Source organism: Kogia breviceps, chromosome 10 (genome assembly GCF_026419965.1).
Source record: "Kogia breviceps isolate mKogBre1 chromosome 10, mKogBre1 haplotype 1, whole genome shotgun sequence".
Lineage (NCBI taxonomy): Eukaryota > Metazoa > Chordata > Mammalia > Artiodactyla > Physeteridae > Kogia > Kogia breviceps.
Genome location: NC_081319.1, coordinates 53,696,991 through 53,716,646, shown reverse-complemented (window position 1 = coordinate 53,716,646; position 19,656 = coordinate 53,696,991). Strand labels below are relative to the sequence as shown.

The window sequence follows — 19,656 nt, the reverse complement described above, 5'->3', positions numbered from 1 at the left end:
ATTATGATACATCCAGAGTTGAATGCTTTGTGGCTGGTAAAAGGAATGCAAACAATATACCTAAAGTCTATTGTAAATTAAAAATTAAAGAGCCACATTATCTATAGTGTGATTCCACTGTTGTAAAAACTGTTTAAAGTATATATGTTTGCTATGCAAACAGACTCCCCAGAAGAGATCCAGTAGCTCCTTGCAGGAGGTATGTTGGAAGGAAGAAAGAGTGGACTTTTACTTCTGACTTCCTACAAGTCCTATGCTGTGTTTACGTGACAATTATGTGGCAATAGTTTTTCAAGTCCTCCTCCTCCAAGTGCCAAGATCTGAACTGTGTGAACTTCAAAGATGACCTCATGGGTCACATCTGGTTTAGTACTGAGGCTCTTGGGCAAAGTTTCACTATGTACAAAAAGCAAAGCCAGTTACTTTTCTCCCGATAACGCATCCAGCTGAGCTGACTGCTTTGCCCCAAGGGAGCAATGTAACCACTGGCTCTATTTCAAGTCGGAGGTCCATCCCACTTTTATTTTCAGGGTTTATCTAACGTATTTGTGATTGCCAACCAACTCACTTGCTGTGTAGGCTGAATAATAGCCCAAAGATGTCCAGTCCTAATCCCCAGGACGGTGACTGGGTTAGGCTAGATGGCAATGGGGAATTAAGGGTGCTAATCAGCTTAAAGTAGGGAGATTGTCCTAGATTATCTGGGCGGGCCCAATGTAACCACAAGGATCCTTAAAAGTAGAAGAGGAAGGCAGAGGAGAGAAATCACAGGGAGACAGGACTATGGAAGCAGAGCCAAAGAGATGCAAGGTCCCCAGTCCTGAAGAGGGAGGAAGGGGCCACAAGCCAAGGAACGCAGGCAGCCTCCAGAAGCTGGAAAAGCCAAGGAAATGGATTCACCCCAGAGCCTCCAGAAAGGAATGCCGTTCTGCTGACACCTGGATTTTAGCCCACCGAGACCTGCATAACACTTTTAATCTACAGAACTGTAAGAGGATAAATCTGTGTCTTTTAGGCTAAGTTTGTGGCCATTTGTTACAGCAGCAATAGGAAACTAATACAACCTACCTAATATGTCCTTTATGTCTCTACACTCCAGACTTCCTCTTGTGGGCAAAGCTGGGGTGTGCTGTGAAAATCAGCCCACCTGGGCAGCCTGCCTTAGAGATGCCCACTGAATTGGGCCCACTCTGCCAGCCAGCTGGGTGATTTTAGGACTTCCTCAGAGAGAAGCCAGGCAAGACACCTACCTTGCAACAAAACTGCCTTGATAATGCTTAAATCAGCCATACCTGGAGAAGCCAAGTTTGAGTAAGTTATTAATGGAAGCCCTTTGTGAATCAGGCCCCACCGTATAAATATATACGTTTGTCATCATTTACACCCAGAATACTCTTTTGGAAGACTACATAAGAGAAATGAATCTCGCATGAGGAACCCAGAAGAGCTTAACGACAAATGCTCATAGGGCTTCCTCAACCAACTTCCTATCTACAAACTGGGGTAAGAGAGGCAGGTCAAAGACAATTTGCATAAGACTCTGACTACGGAGTACCTACTATGTGCCAGGCACCGAGACGAACACTGATAATACACCGTCTCATCTAGTTCACATCACATTTCCATCAGGAAATTACTACGATCATTACCATTGATAATTCGCATGCCCACGTTCTCACAGACAGTAAGTCCAAGAGCTGGGGTCCAACCGATTCTGTGAGCCTCCACAGCTGGAACCCTAGAGACATCATGCTAACCCCCGCATCGAGGGACAGCTTAAACTGACATCTACTCTAGACCAGAATATCCAAGAGAAGAAAGAGAATATCAGCTTCCTTCCTATGATCTAGAAATGCAATCATTTAACCTCACCTCTCCAAAATACCCCTGTAGCTTTGAAACACTTTTTTACTCATCTCAAGAGCCAAACTACCTAAAAGAGGATCTCTCATTGTCTTTGTTATTGTTTTGTATCTTATGTTCTACTGATTGCTTCTTTAAGGAATCTGTGTTCTAAAAAAATATAAACAAAAAGCTTGCTTTTGTGAGGTGGTCACTCTGATGCTTATAAAGGCCTCCTGTTAAGGCTCAGGAAGGAACTGTTATGACATCTGTCCCCACTTTTCTACTCACCTAGTGAAGAACCACTGATCTCACAGAGCAGCATCTAAAACAGACAGGTGTTTTCTCATTCTGGGAATTTCTAGGTAAGATCCCATTCTAAACAAGGTGTTTAGCTCTAAAAATGCATCATGATGAAATTAAAAGGCATGTAGACATAAAAGTAGTCCCTTTCTCTTGCTTGCATTTCTTTTCTCACTTCAGTGCAGGAAATTGGTTTCAGTCACTATAAGAAAACCTCACACTCCCCAAAGGAGTTGTTTTCTCCCCAAATTACATGGTTTTTTTAAAAGACAGAACTACACACTGGCCCTGCATTTTAGTACACAAGCCACTGAAAAGAAGATATTTGGGATCTGAAACACATTTTCCAAAGAAGAATTGTCATTCATGGTGTAGGTCCATTTCCAGAGTAACCCACAAAGCTCTTTCAAACTCAGAATGAGCATTAAATACTATACATTTGCTGTAGGAAGATCTGATACTCTTGCAGTATTACTTTAACTATAAAACAATCAAGTTCTATACATTTCTTATTCTTTTTCAAGGAAAGCAATTCTGATGAGATCAAGGAAAATGTGAAGAGAGATTTGGGGCAATCTGAAGGACATTTCCATGGCTTTAAGGATTGATACACTGTTCTCAGTTAGGTTTAATTTCATTTCCAAAAAAGTTATGGTTTCCTTTTCCTCCAAATGGCTGTATTTCTGCCCATCTTCTTATACTTACTTGTGATGGGGTCATTGGCTGGGATCACTGTAGCTAATAAAGAGAGCCACAAATGACATAGGACAGTCCGATGTCTCATTAGCTGGCTGCAGATGGTGAATGGAAGAGAAAAGGGGCCCGGGGCTTTGGGGAAGCGATGGCTATGAGTTATCCTCAGAGGAGAAAGAAGATGGTGGTGACAGGGTGTCACATGACACTTGACTGCACCTGTTACCTCACAAAGCCTACTTGCTTGGCCCCTGCTGCTCTAATATCCGCAGGGGCAAGGAGAGCTTTGGTGCTAGGGTGACTGGGGACAGGAGGGACAGCCAAACAGCTGCTGGTAAAGTAAGTTCAAGTATCAGAGGGGCAGTTGTTTGAGTCCTATATCCAGAGAGGGTAAAATCTTTATCAGAACTTAGACAATTTCATTCACACATACACATACCATCTCCATTCTGCTGAGCTGCTCATCTACCACCATTACCAAAAAATTTTAAATTTACAATTATAATATAGCACAGAGGCAGCCCCTGCACCACACAGCCCAATAATCCATCTACAAAACTCAATCCACATTGCAGAAGGGATCCAAGAACTCATTGATTAATTCAGGCAGAGCCCGAAGTATATGTGAGATAGATTTTCCTCTTTTCTTCCATAACATTCTTTCCTTAAGATCATAAATCTCCAAGCATCGACTTCACATCTCTGGAAAGTGAACGGCATCTGAGACAGCATATAAATGACCTAGAGAAGAGTTATTCATCGTGGGCAAATAATGTAAGCAGGGCAGATGGTGAAGAGTTCATTTCTACTGGTAGTATCCCATGGGGCGAGGCAGGCTAGGGGGAAAGCAGACAGAGTTGTGAAATTTGGGGCCACAGTGATAGGAAGAGAATAAATACCCAAAACAACAGGACACTAAAATTTATCCTACCACATGGCTACAATCTCTTCAACTCTTCACCTCTTCTTCAGATCTGACTTTCTCCCTCTATGGACAAAGGACTGATAGCAGGGCAAAGAGAAGAGGAGGAGGAGGACAGGGGGTCGGGGGCAGGGAAAACCAATACTAAACACTGCAGTGCTTTAAGCCCTCTTCATTCACCAGTTTCAAAGCACTTAATCCTTTGGGGACTGCAGCAGGATAGAAGAGATTGTACCACCTGGTGCTGATTTTTTTTCATACAGCTCCAGGTCACAATTGGCAAATCCAAGATGGCTGCGTCCCCAACACTGGTGGGTGTTTATGTCACAAGGCCACAGTGGCCTGGGGAGAGGGGAGGAAAGGGAGGCAACACGGTGACCACTCCCAAGGCTCTCCGAAGACTGGCTTGTTCTAGGGTTGAACCCACTGGAAGCCCCAGACACATCCTACTGGCCCCTGAGCAGGTGACTGGGGACCTATGACTATACTCCACCTCGCTCTTATAAAAGCAACACCAGCCAAGAAAACAAAACTTTACTATCACCCACAAAAAGGGATACAAGAAAAAAGGAAAAGGAATGAAGGGAGGAACAAGTCATTGAAAAAAGTAGCAAAAATTGAAATGAATCCCCCAAAGCTGCACAGGAAATGACACCGTTGTGCCTCTGAGAGCTCATTAATGTGGCCAGAAACCAAGCTCAAGAAGCCCTTGAAAAATGCACACAGAGCTTAGGTTTGTGTGTGATGGTTATATGTTTGCTGTCGATTTGTTAAGAAGAGAAGAGAACAGAAAAACGCTCTTTTTGACAGATAGGAGCTCTCAGCCATGGGAGGAGAGATTGTTCTCAGCAATCACAGCCTGTGAGAACACCACAGAAATATGTCTCCAAATGCCATGATGCCAGATGCCACAGACGGTCATCTTAACTACCACGGCCTGTAGCCACAGACAACCAGCACCTCCATGGTGCTGGCAAATTAACCTGGAAACATCACCTGGCTAAAAACCATTTCTCCTGCTTCTAATCTCAAGGTATAAAAAAATAACTATTGTGAAAAATGCACAGAGTTAATACGCTGAGTATCTTAGCTCAGGCTAACAGAATACCATAGACTGGGTGGTTTAAACAACAGGAGTTTATTTCCTCACAGTTCTAGAGGCTGGAAGTACTGGATCAGGGGGCTAGCATGGCTGGGTTCTGGTGAGAGCTCTCTTCCTGGTTTGCAGATGGCCGCCTTCTGCTGTGTCCTCACAGGGTGGAAAGTGAGAGAGAGATCTCTCTCCCTCTTCCTTCCAAGGCTACAGTCTTATTGGATTAGAGCCCCACCCTTAAGACCTCATTTAACCTTAATTGCCTCCTAAAGACCCCAACTCTCAGATACAGTCCTATTAGGGGTTAGGGCTTCAACATATGAATTTGCAGGGAGGTGAGTGTATGATTCATCTCATAGTACTGAGCTATGAAAATCTGCTAAACTAAGGAGTTCTCCATTCCATGTCCATCACATAGTAGCGCAATGAATGTTTGATGAATGAACAAATAACTGAGAAGATGAATAATTACTATCTTACTATACTGGGAACACAGAGCAAACTTATGAGAGAGCAGTCTATTTTCAAGCACAAGCAACAACCTGGATCCTTCTGATTTCTAAGTCTTGAGGGTCTGGTAGCCAGGAGGTGTCTCTTCTACATTTGCACAGTGGATGGACTGTTTTCTCTCCAAACCAACAGCCAGAAGAGGAGAAGAAAAAACCCAGATGATTAAAAGCCACTCCCCATTCCATAATGTCAGAACCTAAATGGAATGCCCTCTGTGGAGCTTCTGAACTCTTACATAATAAGAGTTCCACACATCACCACCACCATCTAGTACCTGTTGGATAGGTCGAGGCCAATGACCAGAAATGAACTAATTAGTAAGAAAGTCTTCTGACTAGGGAGATCCAGGACACTGGCCATCAATGAATCACTTGTCACAGCAGCATACATAACTCACCTGCCACTCAACAGGTTAGACTTACCCCTAGGAAAGAGCGAGGGACAGAGATGAGGACGGGGAGTAGGATGCCCTCAGGCTATGAACAGTACAGATGGACTTTATCATTCACATTCATTCATTTATCACATATTTACAGAGTGTCTTCTATGCCCACGGTGCTTTCCTAAATATTTTGGAGTCTTCAATGAGGGATCAGAGAGAGGTCTACACTCAAAAAATTTGGCCTATGAGATGAAACAGTCAGGCTAGAAAAGTCTTTTTTTTCCTGGATTGGGATCTGGGAATCTGTAATTTTTTAAAATTTTTATTGGAGTTTGGTTGATTTACAATGTTGTGCTACTTTCTGCTGTACAGCAAAGTGAATCAGTTATACATATACACATATCTACTCTTTTTTAGATTCTTTTCCCACATAGGTCTTCACAGAGTATTGGGTAGAGTTTCCTGTGCTATACAGTAGGTCCTTAATAGTTACCTATTTTAGATATAGTAGTGTGTATGTGTCAATCCCAATCTCCCAATTTATCCCTCCTCTCTAGAAAAGTCCTATGGAAACTGAAGATGAGCACCGCTGGAAGAAAACCTGTTTGGGGCAGGTATGGGGGTCCAGCCACACTCTCTGTTACTCCCCAAAGCTAATGGGGACCCCATGTGGGTCCCCCTAGGACTCAAGATCCCTGTGATTTAGCACCCTCCTCCAAAGCCATAGAGGGGGACTCTCGTAACTCTAAAGCAGTGATGGAAACCCAGTTGCTGGGTCTTGGGGGGGGATCTAGTTCTGGTTATGAGATAACAAGAAAAGCGTGCCGGGGACTTCCCTTCCCACACAGAGCATCTTGGGAAGAGCTCTCATCTCGTTCCACGTTCTAAAAGAATGTTTTTGAGCAGGTGGTGCTTGGGACTGTAGCTGGCATGCTGCCACCATAACCAGCATGGGGATGAAAAGCCAACAGCAAGAAGAATGGAAGAAACCGGGTTTTCATTTTTTCGTTTTAAGAGAGAAGTCATCAATTTTTTGTGTGATAAAAGCACGAGATCTACCCTCTTAACAAATGTGGAAGTGTGCAGTACAGTCGTGTTAGCTACACGCACATGGCTGCACAGCAGACCGCCAGAACCCTTCATCTTGCACAACTGAAACTCTCCGCTCATTGGATAGCAACTCCCCATCCCCCTCCCCACTGCCCCGGCCACCACCATTCTACTTCCTGTTTCTATCAGTTTGACAACTTTAGATACTTCCTATAAGTGGAATCATGCAGTATTTGTCCTTCTATGACTGGCTTATTTCACTTATTATAATGTTTCTAAAGGTTCATTCCTTTTTTAAGGCTGAATAACAATCCATCATATCATCCATATACCATATTTTCTTCATTCATTCATCCATTTAGGTTGTTTCCACCTCCTGGCTATTAGGAACAAAGCTGCAGTGAACACTGGGGTGCAAATATCTCAAGAACCTTATTTCAATTCTTTTGGATAAATACACACAAGTGGAACTGCTGGATCATATGGTAGTCCTAGTTTTAATTTTTATCAGGAACTGCGTACCATTTTCCAGGAGCTTGTATCTTCGAGGCCATCAGGAGTGGCTGCAACAAACCCATGGCCACTCACTGGCAGAAGTCTTACTGTGTGAGAAAATTAAATGTAGTTATTGCTTGAGCTCCTAACTGTTGGGTTCTCTGTTATTTGCAGCGGAAAGAATCCTCCTGGACACAGGAGATGGTGTGGTATATACAGAAGGGCACTGGCTGGGGAGAAAGGAAGTCTAGATGTCCATCCTGCCTTTACCACTGACCAGTTCTGTGACTCTTGGCAAGTCAGTCAGTCACTCCAGTTTGGGGAGTGGCCATTGGACCCCTAAAGACTATTCTAAGGTGTAGTGACTCAAAGGCCACGGCTCAAAGAGAAAAAACATCTGTCCTGCAGGATCTGGGAAGAAGAGGCTATCAAACTCTCTAATGACAGGATAGGGAGTGGGGTAGAAAGGGGCTAATCATATCACCCACGACCTTACTTGTTACAAAGTCCAAATGTGATCGACAGCATTTCCTACATAGCAACCATTAACTTTGTGGAGCTATCACAGAATTCACTAAATTGATTCTCAACCATTATAAGGACGTGTTAGCTGACCCACTCCACGGTCAAACAGCTGACAACAAATACGTGTCAAATATTTTGAACAAATGAGTAAGGTTGAAAATGTGTGTTAAAAGAATTATCCAAACGATCAAAACAGCATACTACCTTATCCTGAAAAACTGTATTACCATCCCATGCCTGACACTTAATGCTCAGTCAACATCTACCTATACACTGATGTACTGTGGAGATGAAGAATAAAAAGGATCAAAATGGGTTGAGATTACACTGGTCAGGTTTCAACCTGAATGTCAGAGGATTTCAAAACTAACAGCTTTAAATGTGGTTAAGTGGTTCAAAAGTTCAGTGCTGAAGATGACAATTCAACCAAGAGCATGAAAATTCTTCTTGACGCAAAAATTCAGCTAAATCTTTATATCTGTCTCCTTCCCTTATTTGTAAAACAATGCCCTCCCTTGGGGAAGTGGGGATTTTGACACACTTACTTGAAAATTAAATTCTGCAGTTTTCTAATCAAAGCCCACTGGCTAATTTATATGCTGATCGAGTCCTTAGTACTTAGGGACATTATGAGAAGTCCTTCTGAACCCGCTAGATTTGGGGAGTGTAAGGTCATGTGGTCTCTTGATGTCATTACTGCCACTGTGATGCAGACAATTCACCAGGCAGAGTTTTCTAATGAAACAGTCAACCCAGGGGTTGATAGGAGCTGATGGTGTACTCCTGAGACAGGGCTTCGAGACCCCCTGCTGAAGGTCCCCAGTGGAGAGAGATTAACAGGACTGACTCTCCATCTTTTCCCTCCAGGCCAGGGGTCGGTGTCCCGGCACCTAATAACTGCCTCCAACAATTAACACAGCATACATTATGCTAAACAAAGAAAGCCAGGCTCACGAGTACACACTGCATGATTCCATTTATATGGCATTCTGGAAAAGACAAAACTACGTGGACAGAAAACACATGAGTGCTTGCCAGGGGCCAGGGGAGGAGTTAAACACAAAGGAACACAAGGGAATCTTGGAAAGCGATGGAACTGTTGTAACAGATCAAAGTTCAGAAGTGATAAAATTGCATTTTAAAGGGATGAATTTCATTATTTATGAATTTACCTCAATAAACCTGACTTTTACGACAAATTAGGGTTTCCGTCTCTCCGAAACAGCCTCCAGAAAGGTGGGTAAACATGGTGACATGTGAGCTGCCAGTGAGGATTGTCCCCATGCCACCCCCTGCTTCCCTATGCCAACAGCCCAACCAGTCAGGATCCAGGGCCGGGAACGGAAACCACTCCAGGTATTTCAATCAGGAAGGGATTGGATATAGGAATTAGGTGCTTATAGCATCACTGGTCTGGCAGAAGACCAGAACGGAAGGCCCCCTTAGACTTTTTCATGCAAGGACACACCACTGCAGGTATCCTTGATCCAAGTGTTGAGATGCTGCCGCCGCTGCGGCCACAACAGCCTCTCCTGCCAACGCAGGGGGACTGAGGCCCCAGAACAACAAGTCTGGCCACTGCACCTGCCTCTAAATACTCACATCCCCTTGACCCTGTCTGCCAGCAGCACCAGCAGAAGGTACCTGGTCCCCGTCTCAGCTTCCAACTCTCACACAAATGCACTGAGGAAACCGTCATGCATTTAGAAACCTCCCTGTGAGAAAGCCTGCGACGTGGACTTGCGTTGGTAGGTTTCCAATCCGGAGGGTGGGTGAAGGTCAAGAGCACCAGGCCCAGTACTTCATCTCTCCAGTCACCGTTCCTCCTGTCCTAAAACAAGACACTCTTCAACAAAGAAATCACCACCAAAACCCTCTTCTGTCTAAAATTAAATTTCAAACCGTGCTGAGAGAGTTGAAATACTGTTCTCCTAACGGGGAAACCAAGATCCTAACTCACTTCATTATGGAAGAATATTTCATTTTCACATTTAGTGGGTTCCAGCCCCAGCCGAATAAAATTTTGAGATCACTGCATTTCATAACAGAGCCAACCACAATTCTCTTGTAACACACACATTAAATACACGCTGCTCTTCTGAGTTCTATTCTTTTTTAAAAAAAATTATTTATTTATTAATTTATTTATTTTTGGCTGTGTTGGGTCTTCGTTTCTGTGCAAGGGCTTTCTCTAGTTACGGCAAGTGGGGGCCACTCTTAATCGCGGTGCACGGCCCTCTCACTATCACGGCCTCTCTTGTTGCGGAGCACAGGCTCCAGACGCGCAGGCTCAGCAGTTGTGGCTCACGGGCCCAGTTGCTCCGCTTCATGTGGGATCTTCCCAGACCAGGGCTCGAACCGGTGTCCCTGGCAGACTCTCAACCACTGCGCCACCAGGGAAGCCCCTCCCCCCCCCCCGAGTTCTATTCTGTTGAGAAGGAAATAGACTAAGCTTGAAAATGTATTCATTTTCCAGATATCTGTAAGTTGTTTTATGGTAAGCCAGAACCAGCGGAGGGGAGTGGAACATTGTGATTTATGGTAAGAAATATATATTTGCTTTTTTGTCCCTATTTCCAGCACAGAGTTCCTAAAACCCCTGGAATCTCCTAAAAGATGAAAGCTTTAAAGTGTCTTTCGTTATGTTAACGAATGACTTTTGCAAAGCCCCTTAAGGATGGGAGATGGTTGACAGTGAAGCCAACCCCGGTCATTAGAGGGTTGGAGCTTTCAGTCCCACCCCTGACTTCCGGGGAGGGGAGAGGGCCTGGAGGGTAAATCACCAGTGGCCAAAAATTTAATCAATCATGGCTATGTAAAGAAGCCTCCTTAAAAACCCTAAAGAACAGGGTTCAGAGAGCTTCCCGGTTGGTGGGGAGAGTGGTGCACTAGGAGAGGGCAGGAGGGCATGGAAGCTCCGAGCTCCTTCCCACAGACCTTGCTGTATGCATCTCTTCCTGAATTACATCCTTTTGTAACAACCTGGTAGATGTTTCTCTGAGTTCTGTGAGCCACCTTAGCGAATTAATCAAGCCTGAGGAAGAAGGACATGGGAACCTCCAATCCACAGCCGGTTGGTCAGAAGCAGAGGTGACAACCTGGATCTGTGACTGGCGTCTGAAGTTGATGGGGTGCTCAGTCGTGCAGGACTGAGCCCTTCACCTGTGAGATCTGACGTTCCTTCCAGGTGGACAGGATCAGAATTGAGTTGAACTGTAGGATACCCAGTCTATGTCTGATGGGATTTGGACTGAGTTAATTGCTTGATGGCAATAAAAAATATATATACATTAGAATGCGGTACCTTTTATACACTAATTTATGCTCCTAAAGACCTAATATGATCGAAACAATAAGCCAGAAGAAAATATTTGGCTAAAGTACCACAATAACTACAATTCCTAGTCTCCCAATGATCACTCACATAGTAACTACATTCTCCACATCAAAAGGGATAAGAAACCTTCTCATAAGGAATTTCGCTTCATTCCTTCTTGGGTTATTTCTCCAAATTGTACAAAAGGGAGGCAATGGAAACATTTTCCTTTTTCTGACAAGAAAACTATTGCGTGGCTATGGCTAGCTTCTTCAACTGTTACGACAAAAAAAAAAAAAAAAAGTGACAAAGCAAATGGCCTAAAATAAAAATAGCGTCCAACCAACACTAACTGTTTGGGTCGTGAGAATCATCTACCAGAGTTGACGCTGGAAAAAATGAAGGACGTCTTTGCAAAAGAGCTCTAATCCTTCCTTCTCAGAAAACATTCACACCCGCATCACATCCCATAAGCCTCTCACCGCTGCAAGGGAGTACCAGAGAATATCTCCTATCACTCTGACAAAAGGAATAAAAGCAAAAACGACAATCAGAAATTAATGATTGTTCCTAACTTAAAAGCTCTCCCTAGTTCTTCTCCTTCAAAGTATCTTTTAAAAGTTGAACTTGGGAGCTAGTTATTTCGTACAGACAATGATATACTATCTTCTGCCAATGCTATTGACTGGCAAAGCAAAGTGGGCAATAATTTTATGTAAAAAGAACAGACCTCTCAAACTTCAGGGTTAGAAAAAGCACCCACAGGAAAGGCAGAACGTACACTAGGAAGGACTCAGAATAGGGAAGATCAGCAGCCCTAATAATAAGCTTATCAGGTTACTAAGCAGACATTTCTCCAAAGACATACAGACGGCCAACAGGCATGTGAAATGATGCTCAACATCACTAATTATTAGAGAAACGCAAATCAAAACTACAGTGAGGTATCACCTCACACCAGTCAGAACGGCCATCATCAAAAACTACAAACAGTAAATGCTGGAGAGAGCACGGAGAAAAGGGATCCCTCCTACACTGTTGGTGGGAATGTAAATAGGGGAAGTCACTATTGGGAATAGTAAGGAGGGTCCTCAGAAAACTAAAATTAGAGCTACCATAGGAACCAGTGATCCCAATCCTGGGCATATATCCAGACACAACTCTGATTCAAAAAAATACCTGCACCCCTATGTTCATAGCTCCACTATTCACAATAGCCACGACATGGAAGCAACCTAAATGTCCATCAACAGATGAATGGATAAAGAAGATGTGGTACATATATACAATGGAATACTACTCAGCCATATATAGGAACGAAATAATGCCATTTGCAGCAACAAGGATGTAACTAGAGATTATTATACTAAGTGAAGTAAGTCAGAAAGAGAAAGACAAATACCATATGATATCACTTATATGTGGAATCTAAAATATGACACAAATGAACCTATCTATGAAACAGAAACAGACTCAGAGACATAGAGAACAGACTTATACTTGCCAAGGAGGTGGGGGGTTAGGGGAGGGATGGAGTGGGAGTTTGGGGTTAGTAGATGCAAACTATTATATACAGGATGGATAAACAACAAGGTCCTACTGTATAGCACAGGGAACTGTATTCAATATCCTGTGATAAACCATAATGGAAAAGAATATTTAATAATTATATATATGTGTAACTAAATCACTTTGCTGTACAGTACAAATTAACACATTATAAATCAACTACACTTAAGTAAATAAATAACCATTTTTTTAAAAAAAATAGCTTATTAGGTGATAGCCTCTGTTAGGGTTGCCCCATGATGCTGCTGGGGATGAGTTATGTCTAAAGATCTAAGAACTTCTCTTTTAATTTCTTTCTAGAGCAAGATTTAGGTATGTGTATTATGGTGTGAACTCCCAAAGGTTCTTTTCCAACAGAATGGAGGTGATTGGAATTCTCAACCCCTTAGCAGCTAAGCACGACCTCCTCAAAAGTGACCCCAGCCGAGGCTCTCAAAATAGCTTCTCAGTTGCCAACTTACCTTGAGAGGCACCCACAGGTCAGCTACAAGTGCTTTCCCCCTGAAACTCGGAGTACAGGCAGAGGCAAATACCTTTCAAAATCTCACATCCCCTATTGTTTCATACCCTGCAAAGTCACCTTACAGATGCTGATGAAATACTTGCAGGCAGGCCGAACCTGCCTCTGGAAGACCTGAGCCCTCAAGTGGCCCTCGGAAAATAGAATCCCGTGGAGCTTGGAGAAAAATTTCAATGGATAACCAAGACCATTTGACTGAAGAAGCTGCCTTGGGGCTTGCAACCTTACAAAATAGATTTTGCTCCACAATTTTCAGGCTAAAGTGATTTCAATTCAAATGAAGAACCACCTCTAACACATGGTTAAAGTAGGTCCCAGCCCAGTTCACGAGATCATGTCAACAGGGCACGTGCATCCAAAGAAAAGAGAAAAAACAGAAATTCACCCATGACGCTGGGGGAAATTGACAAAATGCAGGCTGCATTTGGCTGCCCTCCAGCTGCCACTTAGAGGCGCAGTCAGTCACGGAGATTGCATGGGCAGATGACTGGGTCCAGGGAGCCTGTGGGGACCTGGCTAGCCCCGAAGGTCTGCAGGGCTGCTCCTTCCTGGACCTGGGCTAGTGCAACGCCTAGAAGAGTCCCAGCCACTGCCCCTGGGCCGGCCCGGTTGAGTGGCATGCGGGGATAGAGCATGGGAGGAAGAAGCTCATGTTATTAGCACAACCACACAAAGAAGCCAATATTCAAGGGAGCGACATGATATATTGTAACCACGCTCATCATGTCAACAGGCGTCACGTTAGTGGGTGTGTGAGAGTTTCTCCCACATGACATGAAAACGACTCCCGTTTCAATGAAAACAGGAGAGTCCCCATCAGTTGGATCACAGTTCGCCCACGGCAGCTGCCAGGCACAAGAGCAGGAGTGCCAGGCGTGCACGGAGCCGATTCTGTCTCCCTGGGCGATGCTTCCATTTTATAATTTGTCCCCTCTTAAAACCCAGCGGTGAGCAGGTTACAAATATAATTACTCTACTTCTGAACAAGCGCTAACACAAGCCGTGAAAAGTGCAAAGAGAGGCTGGCGAGCTTACCTCTGGCTCTGGTGGGCAGCTTTGTTCATCCTCCACGGAGTTGGGTAAAATGGCCCAGGTTATGCTGGCGCTGGCCGATGGCAAAGAGCCAAGTGTCCCATTTTTCAGCTGCTCTGTGGAGTGTGACTTAGGCCCGTGCCATCCCAGGATGCTTTCTGAAATAAAGACCTAGAATGATGCCAAGTATTTTCCAAATCCAACATTTAGAGCTCAAGAAATAGCCATACCATGCTGTTGAAGAAACCCGACTTGAAGTGGGTCCAATTTTAAGTGGATTTAAGCTGATTCAGTGGATTTAAGTGTAGATTCAGGTCACCTATTTATAAACGAGTTTCTGCATAATGACCATAGGCTGTGTCTCTCCCTGTCCTTGGACAAAAACAATTCGCATGTGCCATACTTCCTTGAGGGTGTTTTTCTTATTTTTTTCAAAAATACTTATAAATATTTACAATAAAAAAAGTCAAATTGTATTGGGTATGGGCTGCTCGAAATGCAGTCTGAATGCCCACTGACATGATGACCACAGCTGAGAAAAGACACCTGCAGTGTGATCACGCCACGTGTGGTCGGCCATTAGATGTGGCCTAAGTCCATTCCGGTGGCAGAAGTCAGGAAGCCACATCATAGACGGACATGGGCATGGAGGATGGATGCGGTCATGCCATTCTAGCTACCATATTGCTGTTAATAAAGCTTTTTTTCTTTTTATTTGGCCATGCCACACAGCTTTTGGGTTCTGTTTCCCAACCAGGGATCGAACCCGGGCCCTTAGCAGTGAACGTGCAGAGTCCTAACCACTGGACCACCAGGGAATTCCTTATAAAGCATTTTAAAACATTTCCCTCAACCCTTGGGAACAAAAAAAAAACTTTCTAACTCTAATACTGATCTTTCCAAGAGTAATGGGTTATTACAGAATAGTTGTATATATGCTTGCTAGGGGGGACAGGAGTGATCAGAGGTAGATTTCTTAACCCTGTAGCAATTCTGCCATTAGAAAAAAAATAGGCCTCAAACTCAGCTGAATCTGGAGCTTCTGTTCTCAGCCTGAGCGCAGGAGTGAGTGATGAAGGAAAGGTGGGCTCAAGTGCAGACAATCTCACGTGAACTAGAACTCAGCCGCCCTTCAGCACCTCAGATGCTGTCTGGCATCTCCTGATTCTCTCTTGTGAGCTTGAGCTCACAAGGCTCAAGCGAGGTTGGTTTTTTTTTTTTTTCTTCCCATTCTTCAAAGGGATGAGAGCCTTTGTGTGTGCTGTTTCCCTGCTCAGACTGCCACCCTCTAGTTCCTCTACCTGGGGGAGGAGATCTCCTGAGTAAATCCAGGGGTCGGCTCAACGATCACGTGCTCAAAAGGCCCCGGGGGACTTCGCTGGCCAAAGCAGCAGCCCAGAGGCACCCGCTGTCCCAGCTGTCGGTTTACTGTCTTATGGCTCTTAGCACTCTCTGAACTCACCCTGCTCATTCGTTTATTGTCTGCCTTACTCTTCTCCCTAGAACATTAGCTCCTTAAAAACAGGGACAATACTGCCCTTGCTCACTGCTGTATCCCCAGAACCTAGAACAGGGTCTGGCAAGGAGTGTGAGCTCCTTAAATCTGTGCTGAATGAATGGATGACCATTAAGACTTTCAGAGATGGTCAATTTCAAGAAGAGTGTATGTTTCAAAAAGCCTATATGGCCATGGTGGAGAAGGGCTGGGGACAAAGTGGGGCAAAGGGGGTGGGGGGAAGAGTTATTTAATGGGTACAGAGGTTCAGTTTTGCAAGATGAAAAGGGTTCTGGAGATTGGTTGTACAATAATATGAATGTATTTAACACTACTGAGTTGTATACTTTAAAATGGTTAGGACGCCCAATTTTTTTTTGAATTTTTGAATTTTATTTTATTTTTTTATACAACAGGTTCTTATTAGTCATCCATTTAATACACATCAGTGTATACATGTGAATCCCAATCTCCCAATTCATCACACCACCACCTCCACGCCCTGCTGCTTTCCCCACTTGGTGTCCATACATTTTTCTACATCTGTGTCTCAATATCTGCCCTGCAAACCAGTTCATCTGTACCATTTTTCTAGGTTACACATATATGCATTAATATACGATATTTGTTTTTCTCTTTCTGACTTACTTCACTCTGTATGACAGTCTCTAGATCCATCCACGTCTCTACAAATGACCCAATTTCATCCCTTTTTAAGGCTGAGTAATATTCCATTGTATATATGTACCACATCTTCTTTATCCATTTCTCTGTCGATGGGCATTTAGGCTGCTTCCATGACCTGGCTATTGTACATAGTGCTGCAATGAACATTGGGGTGCATGTATCTTTCTGATTTATGGCTTTCTCTGGGTATATGCCCAGTAGTGGGATTGCTAGGTCATATGGTAAATCTATTTTTAATTTCTTAAGGAACCTCCATACTGTTCTTCATAGTGCTGTATCAATTTACATTCCCACCAACAGTGCAAGAGGGTTCCCTTTTCTCCACACCCTCTCCAGCATTTGTTATTTGTAGATTTTCTGATGATGCCCATTCTAACTGGTGTGAGGTGATACCTCATTGTACTTTTGATTTGCATTTCTCTAATAATTAGTGATGTTAAGCAGCTTTTCATGTGCTTCTTGGCCATCTATATGTCTTCTTTGGAGAAATGTCTATTAGGTCTTCTGCCCATTTTTGGATTGGGTTGTTTGTTTTTAATATTGAGCTGCATGAGCTGTTTATATATTTTGGAGATTAATCCTTTGTCTGTTGATTTGTTTGCAAATATTTTCTCCCATTTTGAGGTCTGTCTTTTCATCCTGTTTATGGTTTCCTTTACTGTGCAAAAGCTTTTAAGTTTCATTAGGTCCCATTTGTTTATTTTTGTTTTTATTTCCATTACTCTAGAAGGTGGATCAAAAAAGATCTTGCTGTGATTTATGTCAAAGAGTGTTCTTCCTATGTTTTCTTCTAAGAGTTTTATAGTGTCCAGTCTTACATTTAGGTCTCAAACCCATTTTGAGTTCATTTTTGTGTATGGTGTTAGGGAGTGCTCTAATTTCTTTCTTTTACATGTAGCTGTCCATTTTTCCCAGCACCACTTATTGAGGAGACTGTCTTTTCTCCACTGTATATCCTTGCCTCCTTTGTCATAGATTAGTTGACCATAGGTGGATGGGTTTATCTCTGGGCTTTCTACCTTGTTCCACTGATCTATATTGCTGTATTTGTGCCAGTACCATATTGTCTTGATTAATGTAGCTTTGTAGTATAGTCTGAAGTCAGGGAGTCTGATTCCTCCAGCTCCATTTTTTTCCCTCAAGACTGCTTTGGCTATTCGGGATCTTTTGTGTCTCCATAAAAATTTTAAGATTTTTTGTTCTAGTTCTGTAAAAAATGCCAGTGGTAGTTTGATAGGGATTGCATTGAATCCATAGATTGCTTTGGGTAGTAAAGTCATTTTCACAATATTGATTCTTCCAATCCAAGAACATGGTATATCTCTCCATCTGTTGGCATCATCTTTAATTTCTTACATCAGTGTCTTATAGTTTTCTGCATACATGTCTTTTGTCTCCCTAGCTAGGTTTATTCCTAGGTATTTTATTCATTTTGTTGCAACAGTAAATGGGAGTGTTTCCTTAATTTCTCTTTCAGATTTTTCATCATTAGTGTATAGGAATGCAAGAGATTTCTGTGCATTTATTTTGTATCCTGCAACTTTACCAAATTCATTGATTAGCTCTAGTAGTTTTCTGGTGGCATCTTTTTTTTTTTTTTTTGGTACGCGGGCCTCTCACTGTTGTGGCCTCTCCCGTTGCGGAGCGCAGGCTCCAGATGCGCAGGCTCAGCGGCCACGGCTCACGGGCCTAGCCGCTCCGCGGCATGTGGGATCTTCCCGGACCGGGGTACGAACCCGTGTCCCCTGCATCGGCAGGCGGACTCTCAACCACTGCGCCATCTGGTGGCATCTTTAGCATTCTCTATGTCATCTGCCTATCAGATGTCATCTGTATCATGTCATCTGCAAACAGTGACAGTTTTACTTCTTCTTTTCCAGTTTGTATTCCTTTTATTTCTTTTTCTTCTCTGATTGCCGTGGCTGGGACTTCCAAAACTATGTTGAATAATAGTGGGGAGAGTGGACATCCTTGACTTGTTCCTGATTTTAGAGGAAATGCTTCCAGTTTCTCACCATTGAGAATGATGTTTGCTGTGGGTTTGTCATATATGGAGTTTATTATGTTGAGGTGGGTTCCCTCTATGCCCACTTTCTGGAGAGGCTTTATCATAAATGGGTGTTGAATTTTGTCAAAAGCTTTTTCTGCATTTATTGAGATGATCATATGGTTTTTCTTCTTCAAGTTGTTAATATGATATATCACATTGATTGATTTGCGCATATTGAGGAATCCTTGCATCCCTAGGATAAATTCCACTTGATCATGGTATATGATCCTTTTAATGCGTTGTTGGATTCTGTTTGCTAGTATTTTGTTGAGGATTTCTGCATCTATATTCATCAGTGATGTTGGTCTGTAATATCCTTTTTTTGTAGTATCTTTGTCTGGTTTGGTATCAGGGTGATGGTGGCCTCACAGAATGAGTTTGGAAGTGTTCCTTCCTCTGCAATTTTTTGGAAGAGTTTGAGAAGGATGGGTGTTAGCTCTTCTCTAAATGTTTGACAGAATTCACCTGTGAAGCCATCTGGTCCTGGACTTTTGTTTGTTGGAAGATTTTTAATCACAGTTTCAATTTCATTACTTGTGATTGGTCTGTTCATTTTTTCTATTTCTTCCTGGCTCAGTCTTGGAAGGTTATACCTTTCTAAGAATTTGTCCATTTCTTCCAGGTTGTCCATTTTGTTGGCAGGGTTGTTTGTAGTAGTCCCTTATGACGCTTTGTATTTCTGTGGTGTCCACTGTAACTTCCCCTCTTTCATTTCTAATTTTACTGATTTGAGTCCCCTCCCTCTTTTTCTTGATGAGTCTGGCTAAAATAATGGTTTATCAATTTTGTTTACCTCCTCAAAGAACCGGCTTTTAGTTTTATTGATCTTTGCTATTGTTGTATTGTTTCTATTTCATTTATTTCTGCTCTGATCTCCATGATTTCTTTCCTTCTGCTAACTTTGGGTTTTGTTTGTTTTTCTTTCTCTAGGTCCTTTAGGTATAAGGTTAGATAGTTTATTTGAGATTTTTCTTGTTTTTGAGTTAGGCTTGTATAGTTATAAACTTCCCTCTTAGAAATGCTTTTGCTGCATCCCATAGGTTTTGGACCATCATGTTTTCATTGTCATTTGTCTCTAAGTACTTTTTGATTTCCTCTTTGATATCCTCAGTGATCTCTTGGTTATTTAATAACGTATTGTTTAGCCTCCATGTGTTTCTGTTTTTTACATT

General features: G+C 42.9%; 1 protein-coding gene across 11 annotated transcripts in view; it reads right to left on the bottom strand.

Moving 5' to 3' along the window:
* The window catches only part of OSBPL10 (oxysterol binding protein like 10), a 321,796-nt gene that overhangs the window by 53,775 nt on the left and 248,365 nt on the right, over positions 1-19,656 (bottom strand). For all 11 annotated transcript variants that reach the window (XM_067005845.1, XM_067005851.1, XM_067005844.1 and 8 more), the window contains one exon: positions 14,256-14,410. In XM_067005845.1, the coding sequence (XP_066861946.1) occupies positions 14,256-14,410 (155 nt within the window). The remainder of the gene's footprint in view (positions 1-14,255; positions 14,411-19,656) is intronic.